General features: G+C 47.7%; 1 protein-coding gene across 4 annotated transcripts in view; it reads left to right on the forward strand.

The window, feature by feature from the left end:
• ADARB1 (adenosine deaminase RNA specific B1) overlaps positions 1-12,240 on the forward strand; it is a 94,671-nt gene that overhangs the window by 57,478 nt on the left and 24,953 nt on the right. For 3 of the 4 annotated variants that reach the window (XR_006679516.1, XM_004696890.2, XM_045284465.1), the window contains exons 4-7: positions 4,474-4,588; positions 6,425-6,593; positions 8,155-8,303; positions 9,959-10,127. Coding sequence is in view for 3 of the 4 variants with exons in the window: in XM_004696890.2 (XP_004696947.1) it covers positions 4,474-4,588; positions 6,425-6,593; positions 8,155-8,303; positions 9,959-10,127 (602 nt within the window). In the remaining variant the exon portion in view is untranslated. The remainder of the gene's footprint in view (positions 1-4,473; positions 4,589-6,424; positions 6,594-8,154; positions 8,304-9,958; positions 10,128-12,240) is intronic. The other variant, XM_045284466.1, reaches the window with a different exon arrangement.

Consider the following 12,240-nt stretch of genomic DNA (forward strand, 5'->3'; position numbering starts at 1 on the left):
GGTCAGGGGGAGCTGCACTTGGTGCAGAGGTGGAGTGGTGAGTGCAGGCCTGACCTGGGCCGAGTGGGGCTGGGACGCTGCCACCAGTGTCCATACGTAGCTACATGGGTATCTGCTTATAAGGTGCCCACCCCCACTTGGCCCATGCTCTGTAGAGACCCTTTCCTCAGACAGCTTAACCTCCAGCTCTGGGGCATTTTCCTTTAGAGGCTCAACTGGGAGGCTTGTGTTCAGTCCATGGGCTGCTGCCAGGCCCAGCACAGGCCAAGTGTCCAACCTCAGCCCCCGGGTTCCCAGCCAGCAGCTGTATTCCTGAGGCCAGCACATGGGAGCACAGAGGTAGCGGACATCAAACCACGGGCATTGAGAGCGGGCTGTGGGGTAGCCGCATAGACAACCCTTCCTACCATGGCCTGGATCTCCAGTGCTCTGAATTTCCTGTGTGGGGATCCTGTGGGCAGCCACTCAGGCCTGGCCTTGGATGATGGAGCCAGAGGGGCTCCGGCTTGGCCCAGACTGGCATGCACGAGGAAGGACGAATCAGAGAGAAATAAGTGGCACTTACTGATCATTCAGTCCTAGAACTTTGTGTTTCTTCTTTTTGGGAAACCCAAACTTCTTAATGTCAATTTAAAACCAATTGTTTGTTTATTTGTTTGTTTGTTTGTTTAAGGAGGGCATCTAACCTCCTTCACTACTCCCCTTTGGCAAAATATTCCATTTGAAGATGAAGTGCATCCCTATGTAAAAATACATGCAGATGTGTTCACTTGGATCTGAATGGATGGCGGCCAGACAGCTGACAGAGAGGAGGGCCTCTCTCTCCCCTGGCAGAGTAGGACAGCATTGTAGTTTGCCTTGGGGGTCCAAGTACAATGACCTCCAGGCAGCTGCCCTGAGAGGACCCATAGTTCTCCAGTTTAAAACAAGGAAATGTATTGTGTTTTACCCAAGACAACCTTAGTATGAAATAACTCATTCAAAGTATTTTACTGATATTCTTGTGATCCAAATATTTGCTTCCATGTTGATTCTGTTTAACATTATTCAGAAGTTTGATTGGCCTATTTATAATTTTATGAAACCACTCTGTAGATCCCAAGTGACTTTTTTCAAGTTTACTGTTTGCTTAAACATTTCATCTGAGTTCAAAATAGCCCCGACATGACTCATCTTCCTGACTGTCAGCAGAATGGTGTGCACGGTATTAGAATGGCTTCTGTGCTGTGAGCACCCTCCCCCGCCCCCTCACCGGGCTGGCAGCATCTCAGAGGGGAGGCAGGTGAGTGGGACTCTAAGCCCTTTCCCCCAGCTGGCTCAATGATGTCCTGTGGGCAGTTATCAGGGCCCCTGCTTCGCATGTCGCACTGGTGCTACCTCAGGAAGACAGGGCAGGTCAGACCCATAGGATGACCGCCCCCCACCCCCTCGGTGTTGGGCTGAGAGTGTGGCATGTCCCTCCCCTACTACTTTTTCTGAGGCTCCTCGCCCATCCCTGCCCACTGGTATATCTTCTGGGGCCTCCAGATCGCTTACACATGTGATTGATCCCCTTTCCCTCCGGGCCTGAGCAGGACAGGGCGGGTAAGGGGGAATGGTTGGGGGTTTGCAGAATTCATTGATTGTTGTGAGTCTCTGTGGTTTCTTTGGAAGAAAGAGGAGGCTTTCCACCCCCATAAAGAGTTACCGTCTCAGAAACCCACAGGGGTTTCTACCCAGCCCTGTGGGGTCACTGTGAATTGGAATCAACTGGATGGCAGTGAGTTTTTTTATTTGGTGGTCCTTTGTTTGGGAACTTTAAAGTGAACATTCTAGAGCCATCCCTGAAGGAGTTCAGCTAGCCCCAGTCTTAAGAGGTTGGCCTCCCTGCTGTTCTTTGAGGCCTTAGGGTGTTTCTAAAATCAGAGGGCACCAGCTGTGCAGGGGCTTGCCCTATGCTGTCCACAGCAGGAGTTTTTTGCAGATGGCTTGCTCTCCTATCCCTCCAGCCACTAGGGAAGGTTCTCCGTACTTTTGCGCAGGATTGCTGAAGCTGGCTGCAGGCAGGTGGGGAAGACTGGGGAAGCTGGGTGTTTCTGTGACTCTAGACCAGCGGTTCTCAACCTGTGGGTAGTGACCCCTTTGGGGGTCGAACGACCCTTTCATGGGGATCGCCTGATTCATAACAGTAGCAAAATGACAGTTAGGAAGTAGCAACGAAAATAATTTTATGGTTGGGGGTCAGCACAACCTGAGGAACTATATTAAAGGGTGGCTTCATTGAAAAGATTGGGAACCACTGCTCTAGTCACTGCCCAAATTCAGTGAGCAGTTGCTTCAGGGGACTGTGGCTCTGCCAGAGTGAGCTGCCCACGGGCCGAGGCTCGCCTCTCTCAGGCAAGTGCAGACCTGTCTCGGCCTCACCTGCCTGCTTCTAACAAATCAGTGCCAGCAGGAGGCCGGAGCTGGACTCTGGTCATCGCTGGATTACAGCCAGACCCCTGTGCTCTCACGACAAACTTGAAGAAACCCCCTCTGCTGTGTCTCCTCTAACCGCCCTCATTCACTTCTGCTTTCCATACATTCAGAGAAATGGCCTTTCCCCTCCACTGCCCGCGCTCGTTCCCTGCACACAACTCTGCCTTTCTGCCACTGCAGCTCCTCCACTGTGCTCCTGTCTGCCACCAGGGCCCTTGCGCACGGTGCAAAGCCAGGACAAGACTCCCGCCTCACCCCTGCCTGCCTGGCCTGGAACACGCCCGGAGGCCTATTGGCATTTGCTGCTGGCACAGGCCAGGAAGAAATCCACCCACTACACCCTCACTTAGGACGAGGAGTTCACTAAGAGCCAAGCCAGGGGCATCAGGCTTACCTAGTGTCCCTGTGACGGTCCAAGAGGTGTGAAAGGGGACTGTGGGTGTGCACTTGGCTCATTACACTTACCCTCTCCTTAAGTGTGTTGCCAAAGACACTCGGGCTCATCGTATCTAAGATTCAAGAGACCCCACCCAGTGGATCATCAGCCATAAAGTCACAACCATGTCCAAATATTTGTGTAGTCACTGTTCTGATCATGTCCAAGTTGACACATTGCAAACCCAAGGATTTCACATCGTCCCTCCTTAGCTGTAGCCTCTAGTCCCTTAGAAAAGTACCACTCTGAGTAATGAATATTCCTACAAGTTCTAAACGTGGTTCCTAAGTGGATTGAGCTGGGCACGCTTAATAAGACAGTGACGTAACTAGGAAGCCCACCTGAGCTCACTCACAAGTGCCTAGGAGAGCAGGGCGCTGGGGAAGCTGCGTGGCCTGTAATCCATCAGGCAGCCCCTTCTCTCTGGCTGTGAGTGTGCTTCTCACACCCTGGAGTCTGCCTGGCCTTGTCCACTTCCAGGAGCTGAGCTGGATGGAGTGTGGCATGAGAAAGGACTGAAAGGAGCTAGAGTGTGTCTAGGGCCTGGGGACAGTGGGAGGCCTTCAATGGGAGAGTCACTGGCGGTGGGTGAACCCAGGGTGGGTGGAAGCAGACCACCCAGTACAAGTAGCCTTGAGCAAATCATGCTTCCCCTTCTGGGCCTCGGTTTCCTTCTCTAGGCAGGAGTTTGAGAAGGTCAGTCTGGGTAGACCAGAGGATATACACTGGTACAGATAGGAACTGAAAATACAGGGAATCCAGGGCGGATGAACCCTACAGGACCAGTGGTGTGAGTGGCGAAACAGGGAGGGTAGAGGGAGAGTGGGTAGGAAAGAGGGAACCGATTACAAGGAACTATATGTGACCTCCTCCCTGGGGGACCGACAACAGAAAAGTGGGTGAAGGGAGACGTCGGACAGGGCAAGATATGACAAAATAACAATTTATAAACTATCAAGGGCTCATGAGGGAGGAGGGAGCAGGGAGGGAGGGGAAAAATGAGGACCTAATGCCGGGGGTTTAAGTGGAGAGAAAATGTTTTGAAAATGATGTACAAATGCGCTTTACACAATTGATGTGTGTATGGAGTGTGATAAGAGTTGTATGAGCCCCTAATAAAATGATTTTAAAAAAAAAAGAAAATTCAAAAAAAAAAAAAAAGTTTGCGAAGGTCAAGGGGTCAGCAGGTATGTAACTCCACCATGGCCTTTGGAGACCGTGTGGAAGGGTTCACAGGTAGAACTTATGGGCTCCTTCAGGAAGTACATGCACACGCCCACACACTCATGCCTATACCCTGCATACTTACGTGCACATTGCTCCTGTCCACGTATGTTCTCACCTCCTTCACTGACACCATGCCTATACACATCTGCTTAACAGATCCATTCATACATGTATCCTCTTGCACACACACACCTCTCATACACACACATTTGCCACATTCACACGTGCAGTTCCAGGGCAGAAATGACCTGGGGTGTCCCCTGTGCGGGGCGTGCTGGCTGGCCCTGGCGAAAGCACTGGCTCTGCTCCCAGGTGCACACCAGTGCCCCTAACCCTGCCTCTGTGATCCCCAGGTATTAGCAGATGCTGTTTCGCGCCTGGTTCTGGACAAGTTTGGTGATCTGACTGAGAATTTCTCATCCCCTCATGCACGTAGAAAAGTTCTTGCTGGAATTGTCATGACAACAGGTAAAAAGATTGATCTTGTATTTAGCCCTCAAAGTGTCCTAAAAAACTTTTTTTTTTGACACGTGAAATGCTCCTAGCCTTTAAATATCAACTGCCACTACTGGTAACCGCTCTTCTTCTGAGTCTCTGCTCTGGACAAACAAAGGAACTGCTTACGTTTACCCTGAATGCGTACAGCTTTCTGGCCCAAGTTTATTTCCCTTAGAGACACAGTACAGTTGTCACTAGTTGGTCCCCAGTTGTAATTACCTGAGTGGTCTCCATCTGCGGAGACCCGTATTCTGATTTACTGGTTAATGTCAGGGTGGGGCAGGGAACAACTTCAGCAGAGTAAGACTTGGGGCGTGCTGGGGTGGGGGTAGGCAGGGTGGAGATGGTTTAGTGGGGGCAGAAGAAACCTTAGTGGATTTGTCTACAAGTTCCCAGTAAAGAAGGGACCCTCCAAGACCCCTTGTCCCATATCCCAGGCAGGAAAGGGGCTTATTGGTAGCATTTTTCTGTGGCTAACTCCTGGGCCAGGACTCCGGGGGTCAGGGGAGAGTCAGCTGCTCCAGGGTGAGCACCTCAGGCCTGCTGCTGACCTATGGCCCAACCCACCCAGCCAGTGATTAGGTGGCTTTTTATAGACTCCGGAGGGAGGGAGGGAGCTGGAGATGGTATCTGTCTGTCTATACCTCCAAGTCAAGGAGAAAGCCCTAGAAGAGGCTCTGTTATCCTTTACTACTGAGGTAATTACCCCCAACAGCCCATGGAAAGACAATGGTTCTGTAGTCTAGCAAAGCCCTGGTGGTGCAGTGATTAAGCTTCCAACTGTGAGGTTGGCGGTTCTAAGCCACCCAGTGTCACAGCAGGAGAAAGACCGAAGTATGTACTCCTGTGATGCTGAGAGCCACAAACCCCCTCCCCTCTCCCATAGGGTCTCTCTATGAGTTGGAATTGGTTCCGTAGGCACCCACCTCCCATGGGGAACATACACGCCATGTTCATCACAGTGGAGCCCTGGTAGAGTCCTGGTGGCATGTTGGGCTGTGATTCTCCTGATCAGCAGTTCAAAACCACCAGCAGCTCTGCAGGAGAAAGACTGGGCCTTCTGCCGTGGTAAACAGTTCCGGTCTCAGAAACCACAGGGGGTCGCTCTGAGTCGACCCTGACTCCGTATCAGTGAGTGTATTAGTCACAAGCACTTCCTTCCTGTGCTGTATCTAATCTTCCATGGGGAAGATGTGTTGGGGGTGAGGGGTGGGGTGGAAGGATGAAGTCTAGTGAGCCTTAACTTGGATTTGACTGTTTAACTTCCCTGTTTGATACCGTTATTTTTCATCCTGCACTGCCTCAGTTGTTTTACTCCCATCCATTACAACATTAGAGGGGCCCTGGGGCCTAGTGGTTGCAGGCCGGGCTGCTAACCACCAGGTCTTCAGTTTAAAACCACCAGCTGCTCCTTGGGAGAAAGATGAGGCTGTCTGCTCCTTGAAGAGTTACAATCTCGGAAACTCACGGGGCCAGGCCCACCCTGTCCTATAGGGTCGCTGTGAGTCGGCATCGCCATGAGGGCAGGGAGTTTGGTTTGGGGCATTAAGTAGAGAGTGAGGGGACATCGCAGAACAAGCCCACAGGGAGAGCCACGCGCTCACCGAGCGTCTGTTTGCAGCTTGAACGCAGGGAGTCTCACTGAAGAAGAGATGCCGGCAGCTGGAACTGCAGGTTGGCCCTTGAGGTCAGGCTTCTTCCTGTGGAAAGCGAGGCCACGGAGGCCACAGTTCAGACGTGTGGAGCACAGCTGTCTGTCGAGCACTGCTGTGGACCGCAGGGAGTCATTTAGTTTTTCTTTTCCAGGCACCGACGTTAAGGATGCCAAGGTGATCAGTGTTTCCACAGGGACCAAATGTATCAACGGGGAGTACATGAGTGACCGTGGCCTGGCGCTAAATGACTGCCATGCAGAAATTATCTCTCGGAGGTCCCTGCTGAGATTTCTCTATACACAGCTTGAGCTTTACTTAAAGTAAGTGGAAGAAGTCCAAGTGCGTAAAGGAGGCCGTTTTCAGAGAATATTCTCCTCTTGCCATCGTTCTTTTTTTTTAATGCCACAAAACCTCTCTCTGCTCCTGGAACCATTGCAAGCGTCTCGAAACAGTCACCTTAGCTGTGTCCCGTGACACTCAAGCTGTGGGGCAGAGCTGGCAGAAAACACATGGTGCAGTTGGTGAGAGAGCACGATGCGCTACAGTTCAAGGCCTGTATAAAACGAGCCCTAGAACTTCCTGAACTGCCTCGTGAGATGGTCCTTTTTATCTTCACCCATGCCTGTGCCCCTCTCTGCCAGGGGAAGCCAGCCTCGAACACATCATCACGGGTCCGGTAGGCACAATTGTGCAGCTATAATAAGTAAACATTATAGTAAAGTCATAGAGGCATGAGAGATAAAAGCGAGAGATAGTGAAATAATGGAGTCAGACACATTTCATGGTAGCATGCTTACCTCAGCCCCGCTTGGCGGTCCACGTGGAGAGAGCGATCTTGAATGCTAACCAAGGCTTTTATATTCTCTGGGGACATGAAAGCCCCCTAATTACAGGTGAAGACATACATCACAGGAAGGGGTTGCGCTATAGGTAATACAGTAATGGAAGGGGGTGATCTAGGGGTATCCACGCAATAGGAAGAGGAGGGATTAGGGGGATGCATGTGGCAAGATGGACGGATCCTAGATACAGGATGGCAGCCTAACTTTGGGTGTCCTGGAGCTGGTTTGATCTGTTCTCTGGATCTGCAGAAGAACCATTATCAGTAGGGTGTAAACCCCACCTACAGGAACCAAGCTAATGGTCATAAGCTTCAGGGAGAAATAGTCCATTGTCCCCAGCCAGGATTGGGTTTACCCTGTAGTCTGGCGATTAACTGCCTTCAGGGAGGATGTAAGCATCTGACCTCCCCCCACACCCCTCCAAGGGAGAAGCGTGAGGCACTCTATCCCCATGGAGAGTTACAGGCTGGGAAACCCACAGGGGCCATTCACTGTGCATCAGAGTCGCCTTGATGGCAGCGAGCAAGTGCCTGTGCTCAGCCCTGTGTTTAAAAGGTCTTCTCGGTTTGATCTGTATCATTTCTTAAATTCTGTCTTTCTGTTGTGAAGCCATAAACAAGCACAAGGAAGAACAGTTGCCTGCATTTAAATGGCATGTCTTTTGTTGAACGGACACCTGTGTTCCCCTAGACAGATAATATATTCAGGATGAGCTTTCTTTTATCTTGTTGAAATTACTATAACCTAAGAAGCCCTGGGGCATTATGAGTTAGGAGTTGAACTGCCAGCCACCAGCCACTCCTAGGGAGAAAGACAAGGCTGTCCGCTCCCATCGAGATCGACGCCCTGAGAAATCCACGGGCCAGTTCCACTCATCCTGTAGGGTTATTACGACTTGGAATTGACTCGATGGCCATGCATTTGGCTTAGTGTTTAGCCAATGTTTAGCTAACCTTTGGCAAGCATTTTAAGGGATGAAGGATTAAATGTGGGGTGTGTACAGCTTTAAAGATGATCTTTGCCACTTGTTTCGTTTCAGTAGCAAAGAGGATCAAAAAAGATCCATCTTTCAGAAATCAGAGCGAGGAGGGTTTAAGCTGAAGGAGAACGTCCAATTTCATCTGTACATCAGCACCTCTCCCTGTGGGGATGCCAGGATTTTCTCACCACACGAACCAATCCTGGAAGGTAGGAGGCGAAGGAGCCTGGGTCCTCCAACCATCGGCAAGAGCTTTCCAAGAAAATCCATGGTTGTGTAGGGGCACAAACGTACACCAGTGTCCAGCGTTTAACATTTCAGCCACGGGTGTGGATCTGATCGGGATCTATATACAAGCACCATTTTTTTCTAATTAATAATTAGACAAGTTTAGTGACTGAAAATACTAATTCTTATGAATCAAATCATGAGAATGGAGCAAGGGTTTCAGGTGAAAGTTTTATTCATATTCAGAGTTGGAGATAATGTTTATTTCTGTGCCAGCGCTTCATCTTTCTGAGAGTTATAATTTGGTCAGTGTGTAATAGACGTACTTGCCTGACATTTCAGAGCATGGGAGAGACTAGTGAAAAGCAGGGCAGCTCCCTGTAGCAGGCTTTGTTCCCTCGTTCCATACAAGGTCAGCTTCTTTTATTACTTGCATCCACATGTTTCTCTTCACCTTAAGATTTACCCCAAATAGACAGTTGATTGCATTATTTTTAGAATTCGTTGATTATAGAAACCACACATACCCACTGTGGAAAACTGCTACACATGTGTAAAGTATAAGAAGGACAATTAAAATTACTCACATTCATATGGCTCAGAGATAACCCCGATATGTGCTTTAACATGATTTCGGTAGACTTATGTTTGCATCCACCCTGGTGGCATAGTGGGTATCCATTGGGCTGTGATCTGAAAGATCAGTAGTTCAAAACCACCAGCCACTCCACAGGAGAAAGACAAGGCTTTCTACTTCCATAAAGAGTTACAGTCTTGGAAACCCACCGAGGGAGTTCTATAGGGTCACTATAAGTAACATCAACTTGATGGAAGTGAGTTTGTTTTAATGTGGAGACTGAACATTTACAGAGGGATACCTAAGAATCCATCACCCAGAATTAGAAAATGTTAGAACATTTTGTTTCAGCTCATTTTCAATGATAGAAACAAACCATTTCAGCTAAAAGTAGGTATCCCTTTCTTCCTGACCCCTGAGGAGATCATTTTGTGAATTCGTTTTGTTTTACCTCCGTTTTGTCCATTATTATATGCCTATATTATATACCGTGGAGGTCTATAGCACTGTGAGTTAGATGTTAGGTTGCTAACCACAAGATCAGTGGTTCTGATCCACTGCCTTTCTCCCTGGGAGAAAGATGAGACAGCCTGTTCTCATAAAGATTTGCCATCTCAGAAACTCTGTGTAGCTCTCTGTTCAGAATCACGAGTCATAGTGGGTTTATATAAGGAACCTTGGCGAAGCAATGGTTAAGCACCTGACTAGGAATTGATAGGTTGGCGGTTTGAACCACCAGCCAGCTGCTCCAGAAAAGAAGATGTGGCAGTCTGCTTCCCTAAAGATCACGGCCTTAGAGACCCTGTAGGAAAAGGCTACTCTCTGTCAGTCTGCTCAACCGTAGATTTATGTGTGTAGATATGTGTATTTCCAAAGGTTTTCTCCTAAAATTCCTCTCCCTTTCCGTACTGTTTTTACTTGAACTTTTTTTTGAAACCCCGTCTTATATAGCATATCCATAGTATATCTGCACAAACAATTTTAAATTGTATGGTATATTCAGGTATGCTTTTTAATAAATTAAACAGGTGGTTCACTAACCTTCTTTTTACCCCTTAGAACCAGCAGACAGACATCCAAATCGTAAAGCAAGGGGCCAGCTACGGACAAAAATAGAGTCTGGTGAGGGAACAATACCGGTGCGGTCTAATGCAAGCATCCAAACGTGGGACGGAGTGCTACAGGGAGAGAGACTGCTCACCATGTCATGCAGTGACAAAATTGCTCGGTAAGTGTCCCCAAGGACACTATAGAGTCTTAAAAAGATGGGTCTTTTTCTGGGCTCTCTATGGTCTAGAGCAGTGGTTCTCAACCTTCCTCATGCCGTGACCCTTCAATACAGTTCCTCATGTTGTGGTGACCCCCCAATCATAAAATTAGTTTTGTTGCTACTTCATCACTGTAATTTTCTTACTGTTATGAATTGGGTGACCCTTGTGAAAGGTTCATTCGACCCCCAAAGGGGTTGCGACCCACAGGTTGAGAACTGCTGGTCTATAGCAAGCTATAATTGTACCCATCCCACAGCTTTTCACATGTTTTCTACCTTTTTATGAAACTTTATTCTCCCACTTATGCTTTAGAATCAACTTGTCAAATGTTCCTAATGACATGTGAGGATTTTATTTGGAACTGCACTGAAATTATGGATTGAGGTGGGAAATAACTCCCCTCTGGCAGTGTGACTTTGCCACTCTCCCATCAAGGGCTGATGCCAGGGCTTCCTCCCCCAGGCAGCTGGAGGAGAGGAGAGAAAAACCCATTTCAGGAATGAAAGAAGAGAAATCACTACAGCTAGTTAGAGGGATAAGGGGGAAATTATAAATAAACTTGTGCCCCAAAATGTAACAACTTAGATTAAGTTAACAAATGTCTTGAAATACGCACGCTGCTAGTTTCTGTGAACGAGGAAATAAAGGACTTGAACATCCTCAAGATCTGCTAAAGCCATTGATTTTTGTAATGGGAAACTCTCAGAAAGAAAACCTTATGCTGAGATGACTTCACTAGTGAATTCTTCCAAATACTTAAGAAGAAGCAGTACCTATTTTACACAAAAAATTTCCAGACAATTGGAGAAGAAAAGAATACTTACCAAGCTCATTCTGTGAATCAGCAATCCCCCAATAGCAAAGGAAGACAAACACTTAGAGAATAAAACTATACCCCACTATCTATCCTAGACATCGATGCAGGTGTTCTAACAAAAGCTAGCAAAACAGGTCGAATATCATGACCAAATAGGAATTATCCCAGGAATGCAAGGTTGGTTAAACATTAGAAAGTCAATCAATGTAATTCCTCACATTTACTAACCAAAAGAGACAGAGAAAAAGTATTTGGTAAGATTCAACCAGTTTCTCATGAAAACTCTGAACATAGCAGGAACACAAGAGACCCACCATCTCATAAAGGGCATCTGCATGAAATCCACATCTCTTCCCGTTGACTGGTGGCAGAGCGAAGGCTTCCTGCCCCGCCCCCACCCGACATCCGGAGCAAGCAAGGATGTGTGCTTGCACCACTTCATTGAGCGCTGTGCTGGAGGTTCCAGCCAGTGCCGTGAAGCTCCAGAAAACCAGAGACATCCAAAGTGGAAAGGAGAAAGCAAGACAGCCCTGTTTGCTTGTATACTACCTGTGCAAAATCAGGTAGATTGTATCAAAAAGCTATTAGAAGTAATGGGTGAGTGTATGGTCCAGCAACAAAAATCAACTGCATGTATATACTTGGAGCAGCTAAAATTAAAACGTATAAAGTAATGCACTGAAAGTTACAAACCATTGCTGAGAGAAATGAAAGAAGACCGAAATAAATGGAGAGTCATGCCAGTCTCATTCAACAAGAAACTCAATGGCACCAAGGTGCCAGTTTCCCGTAAATTGACCTATAGATTCAACACAGTCCCCAGTCAAATTCTAGCAGATTTTTTGTTGAGAAATTAGCAAGCTGTTTTAAAACTCATCTGGGAATGCAGAGTACCTAGAATAGCTGAACTAGCTTCTAAAGGAAGACCAAAGTTGAAATGCTAACTCTACCTGATTTTAAGACCTTGTAAAGCCACAGCAATCAACTAAGAGTCTAAGAGTAATTTTAGCATAAAGTTAGACAAATAGATCAAAATGATCAAGTAGAGAGACCAGGCAGACCCCAAAATCTGTGCAACTAGGTTTTAGCCAATGTGCAAAGGCAATTTAGTAGAGAAGAATTGTCGTTTCAACACAGTGTGAGGTCATTTAGATGGCCTTGTTCTGCACCATATATAAAAATTAACTCCAAATGGGCCATAACCTTGTGGTAGTTACAGAAACTCGTGTCAACTTGAGGCTATTAAGAGTGAA

The sequence above is a fragment of the Echinops telfairi genome, unplaced genomic scaffold (assembly GCF_000313985.2).
Source record: "Echinops telfairi isolate 266 unplaced genomic scaffold, ASM31398v2 ScPeMD7_7469;HRSCAF=8507_0, whole genome shotgun sequence".
Taxonomy (NCBI): domain Eukaryota; kingdom Metazoa; phylum Chordata; class Mammalia; order Afrosoricida; family Tenrecidae; genus Echinops; species Echinops telfairi.